General features: G+C 47.5%; 1 protein-coding gene across 1 annotated transcript; it reads right to left on the bottom strand.

Moving 5' to 3' along the window:
* Positions 1 to 613: 613 nt before the first annotated feature.
* Positions 614 to 24,800, bottom strand: gtdc1 (glycosyltransferase-like domain containing 1). The gene is made up of 10 exons (XM_041057518.1): positions 24,765 to 24,800; positions 19,413 to 19,603; positions 16,878 to 17,051; positions 10,620 to 10,697; positions 10,381 to 10,497; positions 7,679 to 7,788; positions 6,029 to 6,173; positions 2,477 to 2,547; positions 2,228 to 2,319; positions 614 to 1,772 (listed from the first exon to the last, which is right to left on the bottom strand). The coding sequence occupies exons 1-10, from the start codon at positions 24,774 to 24,776 to the stop codon at positions 1,698 to 1,700; spliced, it is 1,065 nt and encodes a 354-aa protein (XP_040913452.1). The 5' UTR covers positions 24,777 to 24,800; the 3' UTR covers positions 614 to 1,697.
* Positions 24,801 to 24,805: the final 5 nt, after the last annotated feature.

Genomic DNA, 24,805 nt, shown 5'->3' with positions numbered 1-24,805 from the left:
AAACAAACAACAGCGTCATTTATGGTCAGTCTGAGCTTCCTGCAGCACAAAGGAAGCTTTGGGCCTCAGAGGCTGGACAAACACTGCTCTGCTACATGAAAACGAAAAATCTGTGAGCACTGAGTTTGAGTGAGTGTGTGTGTGTGTGCGTGCGTTTGAGGCTGACTGCAGCAAGCAGCTCGCAGCTCCAGGCCTCAGTTTACTGATTCGGCTCCTGCAGCTACAGAGAAGCGTCTCACGCAGAAACAAACCGCCGTGACTTTATATCTGACCTCAGGCCAGAGAATAAAACGCTTTAATTACAGCAGAGAGTGACTCTCACTGCAGCCATGCATGAGAGGACGGATCCAGAGAGACAGCAGGCTGGAAATCCGACACCACCACCGAGAGACTGAGCACGCTCCAGCGATTAGTCTGATCGTCCTCGCAACGCCGCCACCACTGCCGCGAACACTACACAGCCCCCCGCATTTAAAGTCAACAACCTGAAGGAATCACATATCAGCACAGTAAACACGTGTATTAACAGGCCAATGAAAAGCTTTAACGCCTCTGTGTTTTACAGACTCTGCAGTAAAAACTTTATTAGCAGCCTGTTGTTCTGGAGGTTTATGATGTCATCGGGTCACGACCTGAATCATCGCCTGATGTTACTGCGCTGATTTACCAGAAACAAATGAACTAATCACATGGATAAAATAGAAATATACATTTACATTTTTAAATAAACTCAGACTGCAAAGAAGCCAAAGGCCTATTTTTCACAGATTTCAAATCTAAACTTTGAAAAACATGTTTTACTTAATAACTGAACTTTGCTCATTTTTACCCAGTAAGTTTTTGTTACTGACCAAATAATGTTTTAAGAATTTATGTGGGATTTTGATTTATAATTTTTTACTAATCATGAATAATTTGTGCGCTTCCATACAGCTCATTTTATTATTAGACAAAAGTCAGTTATTGTTGAGAAAATGCTTGATTTTTTTATTAAAAACCAGTTTAAAAAAAAAATCAGGCAGATAAAGTTTTAATGATCTATTTTTTCTTTTATGGTAGAAATGAACTTCCATAATTAACAGACTTATTTGGGAGTGTCATTAAAAACCTGATGTGTAAGAACAAACCGGCAGATCCATTCACGGGCACAACGTTCTGGAGTTCTCCGCTGCCGTTGCCTCGGTGGTAACACGCGTCTGCAGATCCACTTCGTTCTGATAATGAGTTCCAGGCCTGAACCTGGCAGCTCAGGTGGACCAGCAGACAGAAGCCAGCGCCTGGCTGCCACTCAGTCGGTGTGGTGAGGAACAGGAACACAAAGGATAAAAATGGATCCAGGCGGATGGCGGAGGTGGCACCGCCTGTGGAAACATGAAAGCTTTTACATGTTAACCCCCCCCCACCCCCCCCCACCCCCCGCCTCCACCCAAACCACACACATAAAAGAAAGTTCTCCTCCAGCCGGAGAAGATGGGGACATTTACAGGTCCAGACTCAGCGTCTCCAGCGCACAGACGTGCTCTGATTCAGAGCTCAGAGGTGCCCGAGACGCTCGGCCTGGATGTCACCGCTGCTTTCTGCGGGACGTGGCGTGGAGTCAGGCATGACGACGGCCTGGCAGCCGCTCCGACCGCCTCCGAAACTCCAAACCATCCAACGCTAATGGACTCGAGTCTCAGTGCCCCAGTCGGTGGAGGTCAGGGACGTCCGTCTGCCAGCAGAGACTTAAAACGATCCTTCAGACAGGTCCAGGAGAAGGAGGAGGTGTCGACCTGGAAAACAGAGGAATTAAACCATGCACATTAATTTCACAGTGAATGTGTATTTATGAGTTTTAAAGGAACAGTTTAACATGTTGGGGAATATGTTTAAACAGCGTGCGATCTCCTGTTGGCGCAGCGTTAGCTCCTAATGTCTGTTTCCCATTTTCTCCTTACAGCCGGCAAAACTCCAAAGACCTAACATCTGTCTCTTTCTCAACAAAATAAAATCCACCACATTACAGTGAAATCACCCAATCAAAAAACTCTCCTGCAAAATATAACAGCAGGTTTTTTTTTTTAAATGATTATGTTTTGGCAGATTTGAAACACAAACTGAAATTCAGGAAATTTCAGGTATTTTTTCCCAAAATGCTGAAATATTCCTTTAAAGAAACATTCCAACATTTTGTGAACAAAGGTTCAAACTATCGCTTTGTTCATGCGTCGAAATATTGTGCTGTTACCTTGACGACATGTCTCCGGGCGACGTCGGGCCTCCTGCAGAGTCCCTGCAGCCGTTTGCAGAGCTGCTCAGGTGTGGAGTACAAGTACTCTGCTACATTAGAAACACAGAAGAAGAAGAAGCTACAGCTCCACACTGACCACTGGAACCAGTAAATATACATCTGAGCCTGAACTGGGACGAACAGGATCCACACAGAAACACATTATGGACCTGAACAGAAGCCGAGAGTCAAATAAATCGGAATTACCTGGGAATATTTCAGGATACACTAAAGCCTTCGGGCACAGAGGATAACAGCCACAGTGAACGGCCTCTAATCTGCAAAGGATCAGAAACAGCAGCCAACATCACACACTAAGACAGAAACGAGTGAAGTGCAGCTCAGGGACTTCTTTAAATAAAAAGTGTCTTTGTCTCCATGACAGCTGAAGGGTGAAGGTGGTTCCTGTCCTCCAAAGGTCCAGAGGAGACGTATTAAACCAGCGGCAGGACTCACAAAGCGGAGGCCGGACTGACTAACCCTGTTAGCTAATCAGCTGGTCAACGACCGCTCTGCAAAATGTTGTGTGGGGTAAACGTGCGTAGTCATGACAACCACAGCTGATTGAACTGATGCAAACCCTGCTGACCTATTTAAATATGTTGTAGATGGTTGATGAATAATTGACGACTTTTCAATCTGTCTCCTCACCATCTCTTCCTGCTGGAAACATTCATATTTAAACAGCTCGTCCCACTGTACTTTCACCGGACTTCATCAGAAACAAAGACGCCGAGTAGGATCTTGGTTCTGGTGAGTTCTGGTCTGAAGGTTCAGCCGCTGCACCTCTGTGATCTGGATTATCGAGGTCAGTTCGGCTCAGCTGTCTGATGTGAGTTAATGTTTTCAGGCGTTTTATCTCAGATATAATTATCTGATCTTTAACTGGACGGAATGAGTTCATCGTCACTGTGGGGCAGAAACACTGAGACTGTAATTAACCAGATTTAAACAAATGAACAATAACGAGGATGAAACTCTGCTGACACCTCAGCTCCACCAACAGCACTCAGATAAAGATGATTCCTGCTCTGAGATTTTATTGTGTAAACAGGACTCTGTGAATTTATGCTTTTATTTTGTCATCCTGAGCTGGCACTTCAGTTTTGTTGAGCTGAACTAGCTTTTATTTTTTCAGCTGGAGATGGTACTTTTATTTTGTCGACTCTATTTTGTAGCTATTTCCAGAGACAGGTATTAGTCTGGACTCCAGGTAACATTCATATTAAATATCATTTAGTGATTAAACATCATTTGTATTTGATAGAAGAAAAAAAAAACAGAAATTCAACTGATTTTAACAATAAACTGAATCTAATTATTGATGAAGCCAAAAGCACAATCGAAATAAAACAGAACTGAAAAGCTTGAATGTTAAATATCAATTTTCTACATCACATCAATGCAACATGATCTCAATTTGACCAAAGTTTATGCAACGATATAAGAAGCTAAACGTTGACATGCTAACACACTAAACAGGGTTAAGATGCAAAGGATTAGCACATAAAACTAGCATAACAGCTGTGTTCTTTAATGTTATTATGCTAGGTTATGTTTATATATTAATGTTCAAATCAGGTCAGACACTTTTCAATTTTCTAGGATGCAAAGATTAGCATGCTAACACTGGCATGAGCATTTCGTTAGCTGAACTTCATCTGTGCTTTAGGCTCAGCGCTAACGTTAGCATGATAAAAACAGCAATGAACATATTTCAAGTTAACAATCATAACATTTCAGTAGGTGATGTATTAGAGGAGGTTAGCATTTATAATAATTTAGAAAATAACCTTGAAGAAAACATTTGAATGCTCTCAGTTAGCCTGTTAGCGTGCTAATGTTAGCACACACTGTTTTATGTAATGTTGACCTTTGAATGAAAGGACGCTGTCTTAACAGAAATTATTTCCTCATATTTAGCTTCAGTTTGTATTAAATGGAGCTTTAACAGGACCTAAATAAAACACTGAGCAGCTTTTATCTGTTTCTTCCTCACATGAACGAGGCAGGCGAAGAGGAAGCCATTTTGTGACGTACCGGATCGCCTCTCACAGAGCTTCCTGTTAAAACTGAAACTTAAAGTCCACATTTCTCCATGTAAATGTTAAGACACTGTACAGCAGCTAGCTGAGATTCAGCAGCGCTCTGTGGGGGGAGCGGTGGAGGGTCTGGTCCCTCCTGGTTCTGGATCAAAGAAAAACACAAACATGCCCCCCCCCCCCCAAGGGACTACACTTCTTCTCTCTGCCATAATTAGCTCATGATTCGTTATCACAGGAAGGGAACAGTGAGAGGTCTGCACTCATTACACAAATAATACTGCAACTTTCATTCATTCACATTAAATACGAAATACGTCACCGACTTGGCCGCCCGTCTGCCGTTAAATTCACCGTGGATGCTAACGCTAAAATAGCTAGCTAAAATACCAGGTCACTGATGGGATTCATCTTTTTCCTGCCCACCTGCAGATCATACATGCACATGACATCACATCGCACTCACAGCCAGAGAGGAGGTCAGAAAAATAATTTCATGATTTTGCACCTAGTGGCTGACAGGCACCAAATTTTGCACCAAGCCCCGGTGAATCATGGGAAACTACGGAGCTAGGTTTGGTGTTAATAGGAGAGATTACTGCAGCACTTCCGGTTTTCAGGACGGAGATTCTGTGTGTAATGTTTGATGAGGAGTCTCTTTCAACACTTTCATTTCACCATTTCTGTTTTAGCATTTTAACTATTTCAGATGTTTCTCTCTGCCCTGATCTCACAACCGAAACTTCACTGTTCAAACTTAAACGTGTCAAATGAAGTTCAATCATAAGGACTTCAGATGTTCGACACGTTCTCAGCAGCCAGCAGGAAAGTTTTCTCTAACTTTTCTCCATTCTGACTGAAATTTCAGCTTCTTTGACTTTGATTTGACAGAATTTCCACAGCTGCTCTTGTTTCCTTTGTTTTTCCTTTCGTCTCATCGGTTCACTGCATGTGTGTCGAAGAGAAGCTCCAACACGACGCAGTCGAGTGAAAACTCAGCTGAAAAGCTCAGAGTCTCCATCAGCTACAAACAGATCTCAGACATGAATCAGGTGAAGATCAGACCGTCAGATCAGACCCGTTTGATTGGCTGTGCTTCAGAGAGCAGAGCGTTTGATTGGTTGTTGTTATTCAGCCCGCGGCTCGGAGCCACCTGACTGAGACCAAGATCAGAGAGTGGACTGCAGAGTGAGTCCAGGAGACTGAAGTCTCAGCTGGAGGCTGATTCACAGACTAACAAACAGAGCTCACACCTACAGGACCCTGCAGGACTCACTTTCTAAAAACACCTTGATCTGATGAGACCACCAAAATGTGAGGGGTCACTGAGTTTTATGACAGATCATGAAGCCTGAACACTCAGGTGAAGCTCTGAGATTCTTCACTCTGATGAGGCAGAGACCTGTTTGTGCATTTTCACTGAAACTGGGTGAAAAAGAAACGTGTTCAGTTCAGGTTTCGGTTTCTTATCTGCACCTACACACTCAGTCAGGATCTCTACAGTAAAATCCATCCACTTTCCTCGTCCTGTGTCAGATTTTCAGTTTCCTCTGTTTTCTGTCACAGTGACATTTGAAGGCGCCACCGTCGACTCTCCGTGCCAGAGGCAGACCCTGAATGCACCGTAAACACCGGAGGCAGCGTCCAGCACTGAGGAACTGTCGCGTCTATCAGGGAGACACCGGGGCGTGATTCAATCCACATCAATTATACTCACATGGCGACTCCAAAGAACTCGTGTTTGGCGGTGGAGACGACCACGTCGGCCTGACACAGCACTCTGAGGTAATCCTCTTTGCTGGGCAGGAAACCCCAGTTCAGGATGTGAGAGTCCAGCAGGCGTCTGGCCTCCGAGAAGATCTCTGCAAAACCACAGAAGAAGAAGAAACAAACAAGTGAGACTGCGACGGTCCACAGATGATTCAAAACACCTGTCAGTGAGGTGAGAGGTCAACCGGGGTGACATCCATTAACCCGTCAGTGCCAACCCCGATCCACCGCAGAGACAAGAAACGAGTCAAGACCAAGTCACTGAAGACCAGAGTAAATTTAATCAGAACCAGACAAGATAAACCATAAGATGAATTTGGTTTTTTATGAACTAACTTCTTACAAAAGCTGGGAGGAAGTGGGAGAAAATACAACTTAAGATGAAATAAAGTTTGACGTTGTTTTATTCGACAGGGAAACCGTGACGAGTCAGCAACGAAGAGAGGCTGGTTCAGAGACATAACGGAGTGATCATCGCTTTGTTTGGTTTTAATTTTATCCTGATTAGTGTGTGTTAGTTGTAAGTGAGCAGGTTGTGAAACTTTACACGTGAAAGAAACTGCTGAGCTCGGCAGGTTTCTGCAGCGTGAGACGGCGAGGAAGAATAAATAAAGAAAAATGAGATAAAAACACTTAAAAAAAAAAAAAAAAAGCCCGAGATTCATGAACGTGGACGTTTATGAGCGGAGCAGAAAGACAAACAGGTGAGGGGTGAAAATAATCAATATTCTGACCCTATTAACAAAATCAAAGTCGATTAAAATTGTCCTAATGTGATTGCCTTCCAGAACTCATAAAGCTAATCAGTAAATATGAAGCTGGATTTACGGTCAGTGTGTTTATGTCGCAGTAAAACTTTACGTCTCAATATCTCAGAGTGTGTTTGATCAGACTGCGTTCATTACATTAAAAGACACACACACACACACACACACACACACGCAGTCATTATAGCATCATCAGCTGATGATACACTGTGTGTTTTATCAATTAAAAAGTGTCCTCAGGCTGATGCAGCACTGACCTCTGACCTTCACATAATCTAATAACACAGAGCGAAACGAAGCAGCACAGAAACCAGGAGTTTTAAAGGTGACAGAAAAGTCAGAGCAAACTGGTCTCTGTCAGAACTCAGAGACAGACCAGGGTCCAGACTGCAGCTTCAGACCAGGTCTCTGTGTCTCTGCTCTGGGGTGGACTTCCTGCACCGTCTCTTACTTCAAACAGTCCGTGTGGACTTTAACGGACCAGGTTTTTCTTGGCCGGACTGGCTTTGAGCCACATGGTGCTGGCGGCTCCGTGAAGAACTGGTTTCCCAGTCCGCTGTGAAGAACTTGACTGGGTCCTCATGGGTCCAACACCTGAGACAGACTCGTGGCAAAACTCACCTAAACCCACGCTGCACCAGTTTAATCACTGACAGAGCAGAACTCGTTTTCATTGGCCAAGATTTTGTTATGATCAAATCTGATTGGTCCACTCGTCCAACAAAAAAAACAACTTAATTTTTTTTTTTAAATCAGTGAGCACAGGTAACTGTGTGTGTGTGTGTGTGTGTGTGTGTGTGTGTGTGTGTGTGTGTGTGTGTCGTCTGTACCCGGTACGTCAGTGAACGTCTCTCCGAGCACCGACAGATGGAAGTCGAGTCGTTTCTCCTTCAGCCTGAGCAGCGTGGAGAAGAACAGCTCAGGGTTTTTATCATGTTCCCTGCAAACAAACAGAGACTGTGGTGAACAGGAGCTGCAGCAGCTACCTGTGCTTTCACCTCACTCACTCATTCTCTCTCACACACACACACACACACACTCACACACAGGGGCGGGGGGGGGGGCGGGGGGGGGGGGGGGGGGGGGGGGGGGGGGCGGAGTGGCTTGTTGACAGAGCAGCAGGTGGATGAGTGAACTGTGGACGAGTGAACCGTCCTCACCACGCTGCTCGTCCTCAGAGATGCTCTGAGGAGCTGAACAGATGTTCCAGCTCTGCCAAGGTTCAGGAGACGTTCAAGAGCTCAGAGTTCAGAGAGCGTCTGTTCAGCTCCGTCTCCAATCACAGTGTTACCAACACACTAATCATACATGTGTGTTGGTAACGTGTCATAGAGGAAGCTCAGAGAAGTGTGAAAACATTTAGAGCGAATCTGGAAAATCCGATTTTTTGAATAAATTTGGGGAAATTTCAGGAACAAAAACAGATTTTTACTGAATTTTCACACACTGTTGTTCAGACTCTGACAGTTAAAAATGAACGGATAAGAAAACGTGTTTCACATGTGTGAAACATGTTGTTCAGACTAACAGAGCTCGGCCTGCGTCGCTCGGAGCTCTGCCGCCGTTTCTGTGGGTGGCGGTCCGACACAGCGCTGAACCGCCCCGTCGCCACGCGAGGCCCGTTGTTAATGTGCTGATGCCTGTGCGGAGAGTCAGCCGTTGAAGGTCACACGGCGGCGACGCCGCTGGATTTCCTAAGGTGAGGTATTAGCAAGCAGATTATTTCTTCTCATTTTCGGCTCTCAGCCTCTCGTCTCCCTCCGGACGCAAAGATAATTCCCTCATTTCCCCCAAAACCTTCCTCACTCCTTCTGCAAGCATCCGATCCCTCTGCTCCCTCAGCGCTGATACAGAGGAGGACAAAGACTGAATGGGGAGATAAGACGGCCCCCGTCCTCCCCTGTCCTCCCCCGTCCTCCCCCCTCTGAGAGGAGAAATGAGCGTTAATTAACAGGTCTCATCCAGTATCAGTTAAAAGCACACGTTCTATAACTGAATGAATCTAAAACTGATCGTCCAATCGATCGATCGATGAGAAAATAATCGATTCCTCGTTGGTTCCACTCATCATCAACCAATCTGCTGTTTATGTTCCTGATTGTTCCTCAGCGACTCCACGGCGAAACGTCTGAGGTGGCGTCCTCAGATGTCTCGTCTTTTTACATAAAAACACTTAAACAGTGAATTGACTGTAAGACAGCTAGAGACGCCGCCTCCGACCGGCTCCTTCCTCGTCGTCCTCGTCGCCGCCATCCACACGAGGCTGTGCGAGCGCAGAGCAGTGAGCTTGTTAATATGCATCACGAAGCCAAAGGAAAAACCGTGATGGTCTCATTTACAGACGAGTGATTAAATATTCTGCTTCATGTCGAACCCAAGAGCTGATTTTAAAATTCAAATACTATTCACTGAGACTCGCTGTGAGTCTGAGCAGAGCTCATTAACACTTTACTGTAAAAACACAGCACGTTAAATACACTTCACTGTCAAACACACCAGGAGGACTGTTTACACAGACCAGTAACACGGGGGGGTGACTTTAGTTAACGTGTAATTTTGTTGCTAGGAAACAGTTTCAGAGGCGTGGACATCTTCAGTCCCTGCAGGTCTCAGTCTTCTCTCTGTCCTCAGATGTGGACAGAGACACCGTTCTCCCTGATGCTTCTTCACCACCTGCTGTTTGTGGTTTTTCTCTTTCAATCCGTCAGGACTTCAATCCTCCGGAGGTAAAAGCTGATCCTGATCAACATGAAGCTCTCACACAGATTTAACCTCAGCACCACCCCCCCCTCCCCAGCAGGATGAAACTCCGGTGCTGTAGCATCTTCACCTGAAACAGCTGTTGGCCTCCCCCCTCCTCCCCCCGTCCTCCTCCCCTGGAAAGCAGCAGCAGCAGCAGCAATAAGACGGAGCCGTAATCTGAGGATCCAGGCCACACACAGATTAAACATAAAAACAGATGAGATGGAGAGAAGCTTCAATCAGAGAGATTAACAGAACATCTCTGTGGAAATCCTCCGTCCTACCAGAATAAAAGCGGCCCGCTCGCCGCAGCTATAATCCATCTGTGTTTTTGCTCAGTTCAGAGCAGATTACACCGCGGCCGCTTTTGTCACTGATACAAGAGAAGGTGGAAAAACATGGGGACAGAAGACACGGCTGACGAGAGGACGCTGCTCTTCACGTCCAATGTAATCTAATTTAAAAACAGGTCCACGGCTCAGACGGAGTTCCAGTCTCTGACATGGATTTCTTCCTCTGTCAATAAAAACTTTACAGTCGTTTCTTATAAATCAAAAAACGGATTGTGTTTATGTTATTATTTATACATGTTACCGGCTCTGTATATGAAACTTATTTTCTTCTTTTTGTCCTAAAACTCACGGGACGATTCTCGGCAAACCCCGTGTGCGAGTTTGTACGCCGCCTGTACGAACTGAGGGTCATGTGACCGACGCCGCCGACCCGACCAGTGTTTCCTGTCTCTATTGTTCTGAAGAATCAAAACCCGACAGGTGAACACGGAACTCACCATCTGTGAGGCCAGACGATGTGCAGAGGTTTGACCTGGTCTCCAGAGTCCTGCTCTGTTCTAGGTTCAGATGTGGACTGATGTGGATCCTCCTGCTGCTGCTGCTCCTCCTCAGACCTGTCAGATGGACATTGATCGCTGAGTTTGTGATATGGATCCGATCACTCTCACAGACCCACAGCTTTATTAACACAGCACCAGTAAAACGTGTGTGAGTTCAGATAAACCTCTGGGTTTACCGTGGACTCTGCAGCTCGTCGGGACTGATCTGCCACTGCTCCACCTGCCGACGGACGAGCTTGTGTTCGGGCAGCAGCCTGAAAGAGAAGAAGAAGAAATGTGTTTGTGGAAATAAGAACTGAGCTGATGTTCACTGTGAGGGAAATCCTTCAACAGGTCCAGAGTCTGAAGCCAGGGCCAACAAGTTACGTACAAGTCGAAGACTTTGTGTCTCAAGTCTTTGACCTAATGTCCCAGAGTCCCCAACTCCGATCAAAAGTCCTCTGGGTCATGTCTTCGCTCCTGTGAAGCAGGAAAAACAAACTCAGCTCGCCTTCCAAGTATTTAAGGAGCTGCTCTGAGGACAAACCGGCACATTATGTTAATGTCTGTCCACCTGAGGCAGAATATTCGTCCCGCACAGGAAAGTCCATTAAATCTGCTGTTATCAGACCAAAGAGACGCTTCAGGTTCTGAGGAGGAAGACAAGCAGGGAGACGAGGGGTTCAAGTGAAGGACACACACGAAGGCGAGAGGAAAACATCACTGTGGGACGTGAAGATGTTCAGAAATCAGGACATTAAGACAATGAGACGTTAAAATGGAAGAAATGAATGAGATTTAAACAGTGAAACATTAAAACATGAAAACAGTGAGACTTTAAGATGAGGAAACAATCAGACATGAAGACATTACACGGGATGGACGGACAGAGCGAAACCCAGGGGACAGACAGATTACGTAACACAGCTGGACACACACTGCACTCTGTGGTTTGGACTGAGCGATGTTTCTGCCTCGGAGAAAACTTGATTCAATAATCCATTTTAGAAATGAGATGTTTGACTGGAGGCAATAAAAACATGACTGTGTCCACAGAATGGGGGGGGGGGGGGGTGGAGGTTGGGGGGAGGGTGGGGGGCAATTATCTTATTGATAAATCAACAGTAATCTGTGTGATGACCTCACCTCTGTGAGTCTGATTAAAGATGAAAAGATGAAGGTCAAAAATCATTCAGTTCATTTTCTTTATTGGCAATAATCACAAGAGTCTGAGGCTCGGAGACCGACTCAGAGAGGGGGCCCGGATCGGCTCAGAGAGGGGGCCCAGACGGGCTCCAAGAGCGGGCCTGGACCAGCTCAGAGGATGGATCCAGACCAGCTCAGAGGACGGGTCCAGACCGGCTCAGAGCGCGGTTCCAGACCGGCTCAGAGGACGGGTCCAGACCGGCTCAGAGCGCGGTTCCAGACCGGCTCAGAGGATGGATCCAGACCGGCTCAGAGGACGGGTCCAGACCGGCTCAGAGCGCGGTTCCAGACCGGCTCAGAGGACGGATCCAGACCGGCTCAGAGGACGGATCCAGACCGGCTCAGAGCGCGGGCCCAAACAGGCCCAGACAGCGGTAGCTCTTCTTTTAAACACGATCACATCAACTCACTTGTTTCCATTGCTTTGCTCAGCAGACGTGGACCAATCAGGGGGTACGAGTCAAACTCATTAAACATCCATCCAGTGAAGCATGTGAGTGTTTTATCATGGAGGCTCTGAAAAGACCCAGACCCTGTCCTTTCACAGCGTTTGAACTAATCCAATCACTCAGGTCTTCAAACACCAGGACAAATCTCATTTTCTAAACCACTTCTATCTGCTCCCCTGATGGACAGAGAAATGAAGCACGTCAGGCTTCCAGTCAGGTTTTAGTCCGTGACGCTGTCACGCTTTCCACAGACGGAGGGGGGTTAGGTTTAGTCCATCTACTGAGATCACGCCATTCCAGATCGAGCCGTCACACGGAGGAGACGAGTATCAGACCACTCGATTACGAGACAAATACTCTCCCATCATCAGACACAGGCCACATTTTTATCAATAAATTCCTTAGTTACATGTCACCTTTCTGGGAACGCAGATGAGAGCCAGGTGCATGATGGTCCCAGGACTGAGCTTATTCACTGGATCAGCTGTTTACAGTGTCAATCTGCTGTTCTACATTTTTCTTCCCGCCATCAAAGCTCTGTCTGTGTATGTGGTGATGGTGATGAAGGATCATGTGACCCAGCGTAACACCGTGGATCCCTGATGTGGCTCAGAGGGATCGGGACATCTTAGGACCTGTCAGCGGACACGGTCACTGGTTAAAAAAAACAGTTCACGTGTCCTTTAAAGGAAGCTGACCCGAGCGTGAGGATCCAGCTCTGAGCCCTGAGGCCCGAAGCTGTCCTGGTATCAGCCGGGTCGCACAGGAGGTTTCACAGCTCAGAGGTTTCCGTCACTTTAAAAGCGTCTCCTCAGCAGACAGCTCTGGATCAGAGCCTCTGAGGAGGGGGGGGGGGGGGTTCAGTCCTCTGGACTGGAGGACGCTCAGCAGACCATTACAGCACATTAAGATCCACATTAGAGTCATTATGAGATGAGCTGGTCGTCAAGACCATTCACTGCCAGAGTCCAACACAGGTCCACGGACAGTCAGGTCCCCTGAGGGGGGGTCCTAACCGAGATACAGCCGAGAGACAAACTCTTCCTGTTGCCTGTCTCTGGTGGTTTTGGGGCACAACATGAAATTATGTAAGGTTCATATGGAGGGAAAACTGCAGCATCAGAATCAGAGTCTGTACCACTGCTGCAGGACGGTGTGAAATGCATGCTGGGATGCTCGTGTAAAGCCTTATAATTCCGACAGAGTGAGACGTCCTCAGGTCACTGGGACTGAACTCATCTGGGTGGGACTCTGAATGTGAGCTGTACTCAGGCTGTGAAACAGATGGACAAGCGACTCGCTGCAGCCTCCACCTAAAATCTCCGTGTTTACGTGTGCTTAGCGTGAACTCCTCTGTTAGTTCTGACCGTCACTGACTACCTGATAATCTGTTTGGCTCGTGTGAACCTGGACAGGCTGCCGGAGCCGCCATGTGTGGCACTGAATCCTCAGAGCGACCTGATCTGGAAAATCTGCAGCTTGATTACAGTTTGACGACTTGAGAGCGATCAAAGTGTCAGCTGATGAAGCAGGAAGCTCCTTCCCTGATCGCACCCTCCACATGTTTAATCTGCACACATGGAAACAGCTGCCAACCACCTTCTCTCTGAGCGAGGAGCTGACGTCACGCCTCCATGCTGATCCCATAGAGGAGTACGCAGCGGAGGTGGGGTGGGGGTGGGGGGGCTCGCTGTGCTGGGTTGGAGAGTGGGGGGGCGGGTGGGCTCTTAGACGCCGAGTTTCACCGGTGACTTGGCTCTCAGCGGTTCGAGTGCCAGATTACACCACAATTGGCTCCATGTGTGTGTTTGAAGTTACTGTGGTGAAGAGGAACGAATTAAAGATCAAACCAGCAGCGGTGATTTGTCCTTAATACCCCCCACACACACAGACACACACACAGGCTGCTCTTCAGCTGTGACATAACCATGACGTTACTGTTTTCAAACCGTAATCTCGTTGCTGAGGAAGAGGAGGGCTGACGTCTCAGGAGTAAATAACCATGGCGTCCGTCATGGCTGCTCCCGCTCGGTCCACGTTGTGTGCTCGCAGTCGACCTGACGCACCTTTAACACTGTTGCTTTTGTGTTTTTAAAACATTTCTCCACCTCTCAGCAGTGAAATACAGAGAGAGAGAGGGAGGGGAGGGAGGAGAACTTGGGACGCTGCAGGTCTGATTGGTTGAATCGTTCTTTAGGGTTTTCATGTTGTTTCAGGGTCGAACAGCGACACCTGAGCTGCTGCAGACCACCTCACCTCTACAACCATCCTCCAACAGGAGACGTGAAGATTCAAAGGTCCAGACCGGCCTTCAGCCTTTAAGGAAAACCTGAGTGAGAAGATCTCCAACAATCCTCTCATGGAACACCCTCCATGATCCAAATCGTTCGTGCTGTAAGACCAGCTCTGCTGCCTGTGACAGAGGCCCTGAGGGCAGCCACATCTGCAGCGTAGTCCTCACTTCTTATCTCAGTCGGGGCTTTGAAGTGGGTTCGATGTGTGGTGACAAGAACAAACGTCCATTTCCTCTGTCTCTTGGCGCCCCAAGGCTCCGTACCGGTGGCCCGCTCTCTTTGCAATAAACACCACCTCGCTACGCAGACGACACCCAGGTGTCCCTCTCAGTCTGTGGCAGCACGTCTGGTTTTAGCTACCCAGCTAACCACTGCTGTCAGAATCAGATTTAAGACGCTAACGTCTACAGAGCGACTTCTGGGACAGCACCATCTACCTGAACTGATCCACAGAGGAACCAAGGGTGATCAGATCTGGTTCCAAATGGAACAGTTTCTAAAAGTTTAATTCATGGACACCAGACCTGCTGCTGGAGAACCAAATCCTCTCTGGACTCATTGAGATTGATTACAACTTAGACCCAGGCTAACTCCCAGATTAGGTCTTCAATGGACCCATGGACCTCTAACAACTGGTAAGACAACAACAGTCAGACCTGGTCTCAGACGATGGGACCCCGTATGAAGCAGACGTGTGGATAGTCTGACTGAAAGTGATCTAAAGTCAGATCTGGTCCTAGCCTGACGCACAATCAGACCTGATCCACAACAGACCAGGGAATAAAAATTAAGTTGATCTGACCCCACCTGGATCCAAAGCCCACGAGGAGCAACCCCCCCCCCCCCCCCCCCCGGGTTATAAATAAATAAATGAATAAAAAGACTGAATGGACTCTGGTTCCATTCAGACCAGACAGAATCCTTCATCAGAGTCAAACACCTGACGACCAGCAGAAACTGACAGCTGCACAATGACCCACAACAAACTGGCCTGAGTGGAGACAAAGAAAAGGCTTTAGGCCGTCCAGAATCAGACACCTGCTGATCACGTGGTGTCCACATTGATCTGGGTTCAGTCAGAGAGAAGTCGGCGTCCTGCTACTCCGGCCGTGATGGATGTGATGTCTTTGTGTCCCGCTGCAGGTCTCTGCCGGCTCGGGTCAATCACTATTAAATTACAAAAGTCCGCCACTCAAAGGCTGATTGATAAATGGGCACCGCAAACACAGAGACCACAAAGAGGCCAAAGAGGCCTCAGTGCATTCAGACACACCAGACTCCCTCCACAAAAGACACGTTTTTTTGTTTTGGTCTTCTCTTATTCTTTTGGGCCAGCAGAGGTTTTTCTACAATAAGATTCACTTCAGTTTGACTTTAAAAACTTTAAAAACTGTGAAAGCATAAAGAGGAAGAAGAAAGCTGAAGATGTAAACAGTGTAAACAAGTTAAAGTCTTAAAACGCTTGTTTGTTTGTCTGTTGTTTAGTGGAATACTGCATGTCAGCAGCAAGAACCACAACTGCAACACACGACGAGCTCAGAGACCGAAGCCTGAAAACCAGGACCCGGAGTCAGACCAGATCCACGGGGTCCAGATCCTCTGGCTGACGGACTTCAGTCATTTATTGGTGAAACACTGATCAGTGTGAGCTGCTTTCACACAGGCTCAGCCTGCACAGGAAAAATAAAAGAAGTAGACACAGTCTTGGTTTGGTTTTCTTCCTCTGGGCTGGTTGTGCTTTCTCCTCCCCTCCACTGCCCGGTTTCTTTCTGTGAGCGTTCTATGTTTTCAAAGAGCCGGACTGGCAGTGTTTGGTGGGAGGACCGCGGGCGTGTGGGGGGATTGTCGGCCATGCATATAATCACTTACTTACACTCTGTGAGTTTGCTTTGGATCAGGCACATTAACATCTGAAAATGAGCCGAGAAACACTGGAGGGGAGAGGGAGAGTCGTCCTGCAGCTCAGAGAGACTGATACCACCACATGTGTGTGTGTACACACACACAGCAGACCTGTTCAGAGGACATGCTCAGTACTGACTGTCCAAACCTCCAGTGTGGACTCTCAAAGACCAGGACTAGCCAGCTGGGACCAGCAGTGGTATCTGTCGCAGCAGCAGTTCACTGAGCTAACTGTAAAAAGCCGCTCTGGGATGTTAGCCAGTTGTTTTCATCAGTCAATCACCTTCAGTTTCCTGTGACAGAGAAACTTTTTCCTGGAAAACGACTCAAGTTATTAATTCGGTTTTTATTTCTATATCCACATATCCTCACTGTGTGCATCACGCCAACGTGGTAACATGCTACACGAGGTCTGCCGGCCACGTACCTGACTGGCGTGTGCGCGTCATCATTTCCACGTATGTAACGAGCGGAGGCAGAGCTGTGATCCTAACTTCACGCAGCACGTTTAGGAATAAAAACAATAAGAACAGAGCCAACCCCTGATCCCTGACCCTTCTCCTGATCAAACTCAGAGTCATCTGAGGAGGACCGTCACACTGACCTGCTGACATCAGGGAACTGGACTGGGTAGCTCAGGACCACGCACTTAGGACGGATCAGCTGCTCCAGGTTTGCAGGCCGGTGGTCCGGGATCTTCTTCATGTAGGAGGAGATGGAGGACAGAAAGGAGTCCATGTTGAAGAGTGAGTTAAACACCACCACATCCGACACCAGGCTGGAGGACAGAGACAAATACAGGGACCTGAGAGGACTGGACAACAAAATCAGACTAACAGTAGCTCTTTATCCAGGATCACAACCCAACATGTGAGCACAGAACTCAGACCATGTTGGTCTTTGATTGTTGATCCAACAGCAAACCAGACCAGGTTCAGAGACCATGTCCAGCTCTTTTCTGGGACTCTTCCTGTTCTCACCACATGAATTCCTGCTTTTGGACGATAAAGTCAAATCTGGCGTTTGGATTTTGAGAAAGTTGCAGATTGTTTGTCAGTTGATCAGATAATCGCTTCGGCTCCGCCGCTGAAACTCACCGGTGCTGACGTGAAATCGCCAAACGAATCCGCCAGGTTCCTCTGCAGCTAATGTAAAAAAACACTGAATCTCTGAGCCGCAGTAATTGACATTAGCAAAGCGATCTGGCCTCGGTCCAATCAGAGGAGTCTTAATGATCTGTGGTGTGACTTATTTAATGCTGCTGTAACGACGTTAGCGGAGATGGAGCGATGGGGACGTATTGACATGCTGCCCTGCAGATCAACAACAATCAGTTTTCTGTTAGACGTCTGATTAATGACAACATGACCCACCTCGATTACTCTCACTGCAGCATGTCAGCCGACGCAGTTAACCAAACGTGTGCGACCTGACACACTCATTAAGACAAAGTGTTACAGCCGAGGGGACAGTTAATGCTGCTCCGCTCGGTTTCATGTTGTTGGTATGAAAATCTGAGTGTTGCACTGAAACATGACACACTGTACATTCACCTGGACGTCCACTGCTCGGCCACAGAGCCGTGCTTTATTAGAGCCAGCACCACAAAACATGAGGAAAAGGACATGGTTCACGTCACTCAGCGAGTCACTGCGGGACATCAGTGCTGGCTGTGGAAGCTGAAACCGGTCGGTGGCCTGAGATGCTGGTCTGGAGCTCAGACTCTTCATCTGATTGGATCCAGGTTTCATTTCTTGTGTTAAACAACAGAACGATTTCACAGAAAAACTTTAATCTGAAACGCGTATTGCTGGAGCATCAGGACTGTTTACCATGACAGGACCTGGTTGTATCCGTACTGGAAGTCTCTCTCCTGGTCTCTGCGGACAGGATAAACCAGCTGGTTCTCGTGGAAGTACAGAACCTTCTTCAGACGGGCAAGATCCGGTCTGAGAGCCACCAGCTCACACAGGTTCAGGACCGAGCTGCTGAACAGGACTCTGCAGGGGAGAGGAAGACGCACACGGACATAAGTCAGAACCACATCTGGACTTCACGTGGACGTCTCATATTCTCCTGCTAATTTCCCGGAAACTTTCCTCATAATTTCCTCAAAAGCAGCCGGAAAGTTCCGGGATATTTTGGTGCCAACAGACTGTGATTGCCGCCGTTCATCACAGATCTGTGATCAGTTAATATTAATGGGAACAGTTCAGATTCCTCCGCATCGCCGCTCAGTCCTGCAGGGTTAAACTTGGACTTCCTGGCTCCACAGGAAGTCCTCGCACTATTCTTGGCGGCGAGAAGAGTAAAAATAGAAACGACTCATCTGGTTTGAATCAGAGCGATTCCTGCTCCACGGGCCTGAGATCAGACTCGATCGGCTGCAGAGAATCGGTCTAATCCTCGTCTGAGAGCCTCACAGAGATCAAAACCTCTGCCGCATCAGAGTCCTACATCCTGGGTTTATCACAGAGAACAGCTCAACGTCTCCGGACGAAGACGCTCAGACTGATAACGAGCAGCTGTGAAAACATCAGACCTGAACATCTGTTTGAATCCAAGAGGATTCCCCCCTAACTCCCCCCCCCCCCCCCCCCCCGGCCCACGCTGAAACAACACTACCTGCAGTCAGTGACGGCCTTCCAGTGTGGTCTCTGGGTCTGACTGATCCATACAGCTGAGAGTCCCTGCTGCGGGCTGACGCCCACCTACAATCTCTGATATGATCAGGCATTAGTCAGCAACTTCAGACCTGTGAGTCAGAGAAACCTGCCGTCAGATCCTCCTCACCCCAGCTCCTCCTCACCCTGCTCCTCCTCACCCTGCTTCTCACCCCAGGTCCTCCTCACCCCTGCTCCTCCTCGTCACCACAGTCCACCAGGAACAATGCAGTCCTGAATAATCTGGACTAGTTATAATCTGAGGTTTGGGTTCAGCCTCTGACTGAAACATAAAGTTCACAGGTTCAGAAAAAGTTCTACAATAAATCAGGAATGAAAACACGTGCACACACGTCACCTGTGCAGGTGAAGAGTTACCTGTGCTATTAACTTTTAAACGGCACCTAAAAGGAAACGTTGCTCGAGTGTTAAGCGTGTAAACATTACCTGTATGATGTCACCTGTGAAAGTCTCACCTGTATGTGGGGCAGGTGGGGATGGTCTGGCTGAAGTACAGCGCCGCCGTCCTCGCCCTCCAGTGCCACTTCTTGGCAGGCAGCGCGAAGACGGAGCAGCCGTCCACGTTTTCCTTCAGCAGGTCGATCAGCTGTTTGTGAGATCCACCGTAAAACGGCTCCACCAGCAGAACGCTGGGAGACGGGGCGCTCTGACAGGGAGAGGACAGAGGACAGAGGGAGGACAGTCAACCAAAGACTGGACAGATTCAAATGTGACCTGACGATGGAGCGAGAGGAAAAGTTCATCCTGAGGGGAACACAAACACGTGGAGGACCCACACATTAACATCTGTGCTGAGACGGGGACACTGAGGGGACACATTAACATCTGTGCTGAGATGGGGACACTGACAGACTATTTAAAAAAAAAAAAAATCAATTAGTTGCTTCGGTCATTTTTAAGTAAAAGAAGCCAAGAACCCGCAGCTTCAGCCCCGTGGACTCTGTTAGAGCACGGATCGGGATCCTGGTCCTGTCACTGTTACAGCAACAGTTTACGTTTAAGCTGTGGGTCAGTTCACACTGCAGCCAGTGGCCAAGGCCTTTCAATAAATAAGAAAATATTTATTTCAGAAAATAAGCGAGCGGCGTAAGTGTCCATCAGCCAGAGGACACGACCTCAGCCGGCTCCGCCTCCACCCTTCTGACACCTCCTTTGTTTGAATGCGAAACACGCAGCAGCCCTGAACCAGGAGCCGATCGCCCTCTCTGCTCCTTTCACTCAGCAAATGAAAACCATTGTTGACACTGAGCATTGTAACAGACCACAACAAAGCAGCAATAAGCGTCTATTTGCAGCACAATGCGTCCTGATAGAGACGCTCTGAGTCCATTATGATGGGAGGAGGTTCAGGCATCGAGCGGGAGGAAGTGGACGGCTTACAGTCCCCGAGCTTTCCGTCCTTCCACTGAATCCCCTCCCAGCCATTTCCAGTCCGGCCTCCATTTAGCTGCCCACAATGGGAGCTAATGTAGCTGCAGCAGCACTCAGCGTTTGCCCACAGACGGCTCGATCAGTCAATATCTGCTCCCCGCAGCTCGGTAATGCCACTCATATCTGGAGAAGGAAATGAGCTGTGCAATCTGCTCGCTCCTTTCTGTTTCTGTCAGTGGAAGAAAGATAGCGGCGCGCCGGTTCAGCAGAGGTTAAATGCAAATGCGTCAAAAATAAAAATCTGATTGGAAACACGTACAATGCCCTCTATTGTGCTAAACGGGCTGAATCTATTTCCTGAATGCTGTCAAAATAATGTGAAATATGAAAATGTGAACGTGTCGGGGGGGGGGGCAGAGGAACGGTGATGGCCCCGATTAGCCCGGCGGCTGGTGACCCTTTGGCCTCGGGCGTGAACAAGATCAGAAACTTTACTTTCTTTACTTACTTTAAATTAATTTCTGTTTTTGTTTCTTTAATTTTTACGACCACTCACACTGATGCTGGGACCTTTCGGGAGGTGTTGAGCCAGAGGTTGGGAACAAAAGGAAAATAATAATTTTTCACTAAAAGTTTTTTTTAAATCACTTTAAGGTTTTAAACTATAAAAAAAACAATGAAAATCAAATAAATGAATGTCAATGGAAAAAAAACTGACTGAAAATAAAAACAGACACAAAATGATTTTAAAAAAAACTGAGAAGTTCCGACAGATAAAAAGGTGAAAGCAGCCAAATCTGAAAAATCAAAGGGAAAAAAAAAATCTGACAGTTTTTAACTAAATGATAAAAACGAACAGACGCAAATCGACAAACAGAACCAGAAAAAAAAAAACGGATAAAAATAAAATGATGAGAAAATGGCTTCAATTAAATCACAATGAAAAATGAAAATGATGAAGTGAACAAAATGAAGAGAAAGAAAAGAGAGAGAGAGTGAGTAGGCAGAGAGGATGGAAGGAAGAAGGAAAGTGAAGGAAAGATGGAAAATTCAAAAGAAAACTGAAAAGGTGAATCCTGCAGCACAGCCTGCACAGGAACCAAACAGCCTCTGACGCCTATGCTCAGCCTGACCGTCCTGCGTCTGATGGCGCTGACAGGAAGTTTGTTAGTAAATCTGAAAATGATCGAGCAAAGCGGAGAGAACACATCATTCCACCTTAAACACAAAAGAGTCCCCATAAACCACATCGGGGGATTCCAGCCTCGCAGACTCATCTCACCTAGACACCTTTCCTCGCCCACTGCTGCAAACATGGAAGGCTGCCGACACACATGAAACAAAGGGTTAATGTCATCGATTTCCCCCTGGCAGGGAATCCCCCCTCCCCCCGCGCAGCGAGCCGGCGAAGGGTTAATAAGAGCTGAACTGATCTGAGAAGCAAACGGAGGCTGAGTCAGCCGCCGAGCGAGGCTGGAAACTAAAGTCTGTCAGTGGAATCGTGCTGGAAACGTCTCTCTCTGCGTCTGCAGCCTGATGGCGTCTGCTGCGAACCCGTGGGCACTGCAGGAATTCACTGCTGACGTCCTCGTGATATCACTGTCATCATCGGCAGGTTCGCCGCGCTCAGGCTGAGGCCCGCTCCACGGCCACACCGGCCCGAGCGTGAACGTGCCATGACGGACAGGAAGGCCTGGAATTATTTCCTGCTGCGTCACATCTCTCAGTGCTTCCCTGTGGTTCACAACATGCGACCTAACACGTGTCCCAACGATATATAATCCGTCACATGACTGAGAGCTGTCAGTGGACGTGTTGGTGCCCTTCCACCTCATCAGAGCTTCCATCTCCCCAAACAGGGCTGAAATTAACGACCGTTTCATCCAATTGATTTATTATTTTTTTTCTTTGGGATGAGCGAAGCTACAGGGGGTGGGGCAGCGCGGCACCTGGGCGACTTACAGCGAGCACACGCCGGGGTTTCAAGACAGACCCCGGGAAATTTCCTTCTGTCGTCTGATCCTTAGTTAGTTCACCCACAGAAAAATGAATCGTTTCCTGTTCTGTGTGTGTAAACTGAACATTTCTGAATCAAGAAAATAATCAATGATGCAAATATCATGACATTAACATTAACTGTGAGTTAGAAGCCTGTTAATGCACAGAAAATGTCAAACACCTTTTATCTCTTTACTGTCCACATCACTGCGCTGAACGAGAAACACTGTCAGGCCAATACGCCGCCGTCACACCGCACGCAGCACTGACTGATAACGTGTCACAAACCCTCGAAATTCACGGCTCTTTCACTCTGACGCCACAGACTGAGGCCTGTCCTCGTGTCTCACAGCGGGGACAGTGGCTCTTCCTTCCTGTCTCCATGACGCTCTCTGAACCACTACGACCCACAGAAGGCCCAGAGCTGGAGCCTATCCCAGCGGACTACAGGCGAGAGGCGGGGTTCACCCTGGACTGGTCGCCTATCAATCACAGGGTGGACACACAAAGACAGACAACCACACACACACTCACACACACCTAGGGGCAATGTAGAGCAGCCAGTTAATGTGCATGTTTTTGGGATTGTGGGAGGAAGCCGGAGAACCCGGAGAGAACCCACGCAGGCACAGGGAGAACATGCACACTGCACACAACAATAATTATCTTCTGCTGCACCCTAAATATCACAGTAACACAGAGTCAGCTGGTCATTAATTATATCAATATACCAGAAATCAGTTGTTACACGAACAGTTTGAGAAAATACTCAGCGGATGAATCGACCGTGAACTTCACTGTGAGCTGCAGGCGTCTGATGAAACACAGCTCCGCTCACAAACAAGAAATCTGATCTACATACAGTTATTCTGCGCTGAAACTTTAAAATACCCTTCTAACATAAGCCAAAATAAACTGAGCAACGTGTAAAAGCAGCTGCTGATCAATAAATAATCTTCTACCACAAGCTTCATATAATCAATACATCCTGTCAGATATGAACCTAAAACCTGTGAAATCACGGAGGAGCCTGGATCTTCGCTGCCGTGATTATGAGACTTTCTGAGACCATGAAACAAAAACACGAGCCAGAAAAACCTGAAAATCTGCTTCGTATTCTGACGAGTAGTTTCAATTTAAAACGTGAGTCATATTCTGCGATCCTGTTCTGAATGGACACGCTCTCAAACGCAGCCAGCATCAGTGCGCTGCAGCATGACACTCGATGGCGATGAGGCCACGTCTCCGGCAGAGCTTCAGTCCAGCTCGGAGCTGGATGTTTCACTGCACGGGGTTTACCTGACAGCTGGAGTCACTGGTTCATTTACAGTTCATTTACAGCAAATTACAGATTCTTCTTCTTCTAGTGCAAAGTGTGGACTGGGATTATATTATCAAATCTTCATAACACGATAATAACCATGATGATGATGAAGAAAACAAACATCTCACAACCTTTGAATCTAATTTGTACGAAAATACTGAAAAAAAAACCCTCCTGAACAACTCTGCAAATTATCCCCTAAAAATAAAATGATCCACATTCATTTCTCTGATGCTGGTTCAGGAAATTCACACCTTCCTCTATTATATTTTCCATTTTACACCACGTACTGTTAATTATTGGTTAATTACAGGCAGACTGAACAACTCACTGAGGTTAAAATGATCTCCAACTTCACCATCTGCTTATAGATGTGCAATATGGATAAAAACAGCAACAACAACAGGACTGTCTTGGTAACTCCTATAAATTCAATATTTATAAAGCTACTGCTAAGAGTCTTCATTATATCATAACTTCATTATATAGAAGATATAAGTCACGTTATATAAAGATAAATGCAGCTTGATGAACAACACACGTTAGAAGCAGCCCTAAATGTCCAGCTCGTGTTGTTGTCGTGTTGTTGTCTGAGGCCTTTAACTGAAGGGACTGAATGGGAATGCTTTTAAAGACTTTAAACGTCGTGCACACGCGTCGTGCACGCACCCTGCTCGGCACCGCAGGAACAACAAAGCACTGCTCCAGCTGAATTTAGCTTCAGTCGCTGAGGCTTTCCTTCAGCTGATGTTTTGAACTCCAAAACTAGTTGTTTCCGTGAAATCTACAGTGTCACATGCTCCGCAGAGACACACGCAGTCCTGCCGTGTGTTACCTGCGTCAGCTCTGTTAGCTACGTTAGCTCTGCCGGCCAAACACACAGCGGGACGCTGCTAGCGGCTAAAGGCTAGGAGCTAACTAGCGCTCGTCCCGCCGGGGAAAAACTCTCCTCCTCCCTCGCCTTCACGGCCGCTAACCTCCCGGACAAAGGGAGCACCGTCCCGGCTGTTTCCAGCTAGGATACGGTTTCCAGTGCCCTCACCGGGGGGGGGGGGACAAATAACGGCCCGAACTCTCTCACAGACGGTTCGTTCAACCACAGCGTGACACTCACCTCTGACTGCATCTGCCCGGCGCCAATCCGCAGCACACGTG

The sequence above is a fragment of the Toxotes jaculatrix genome, chromosome 15, assembly GCF_017976425.1.
Source record: "Toxotes jaculatrix isolate fToxJac2 chromosome 15, fToxJac2.pri, whole genome shotgun sequence".
Lineage (NCBI taxonomy): Eukaryota > Metazoa > Chordata > Actinopteri > Toxotidae > Toxotes > Toxotes jaculatrix.
The sequence above is the reverse complement of the archived record's forward strand: the minus strand, read 5'-3'. Positions and strand labels throughout refer to the sequence as shown.

Bases quoted from the DNA above. Each gene is read 5' to 3' on its own strand.
- gtdc1 (XM_041057518.1), bottom strand. The intron at 6,174-7,678 runs GTACAGACGACA...GTGGTTTTGCAG, and splicing joins GACGTTCACTGACGTACCGG to AGATCTTCTCGGAGGCCAGA. The intron at 2,548-6,028 runs GTGAGTATAATT...GATCCTTTGCAG, and splicing joins GAGTTCTTTGGAGTCGCCAT to ATTAGAGGCCGTTCACTGTG.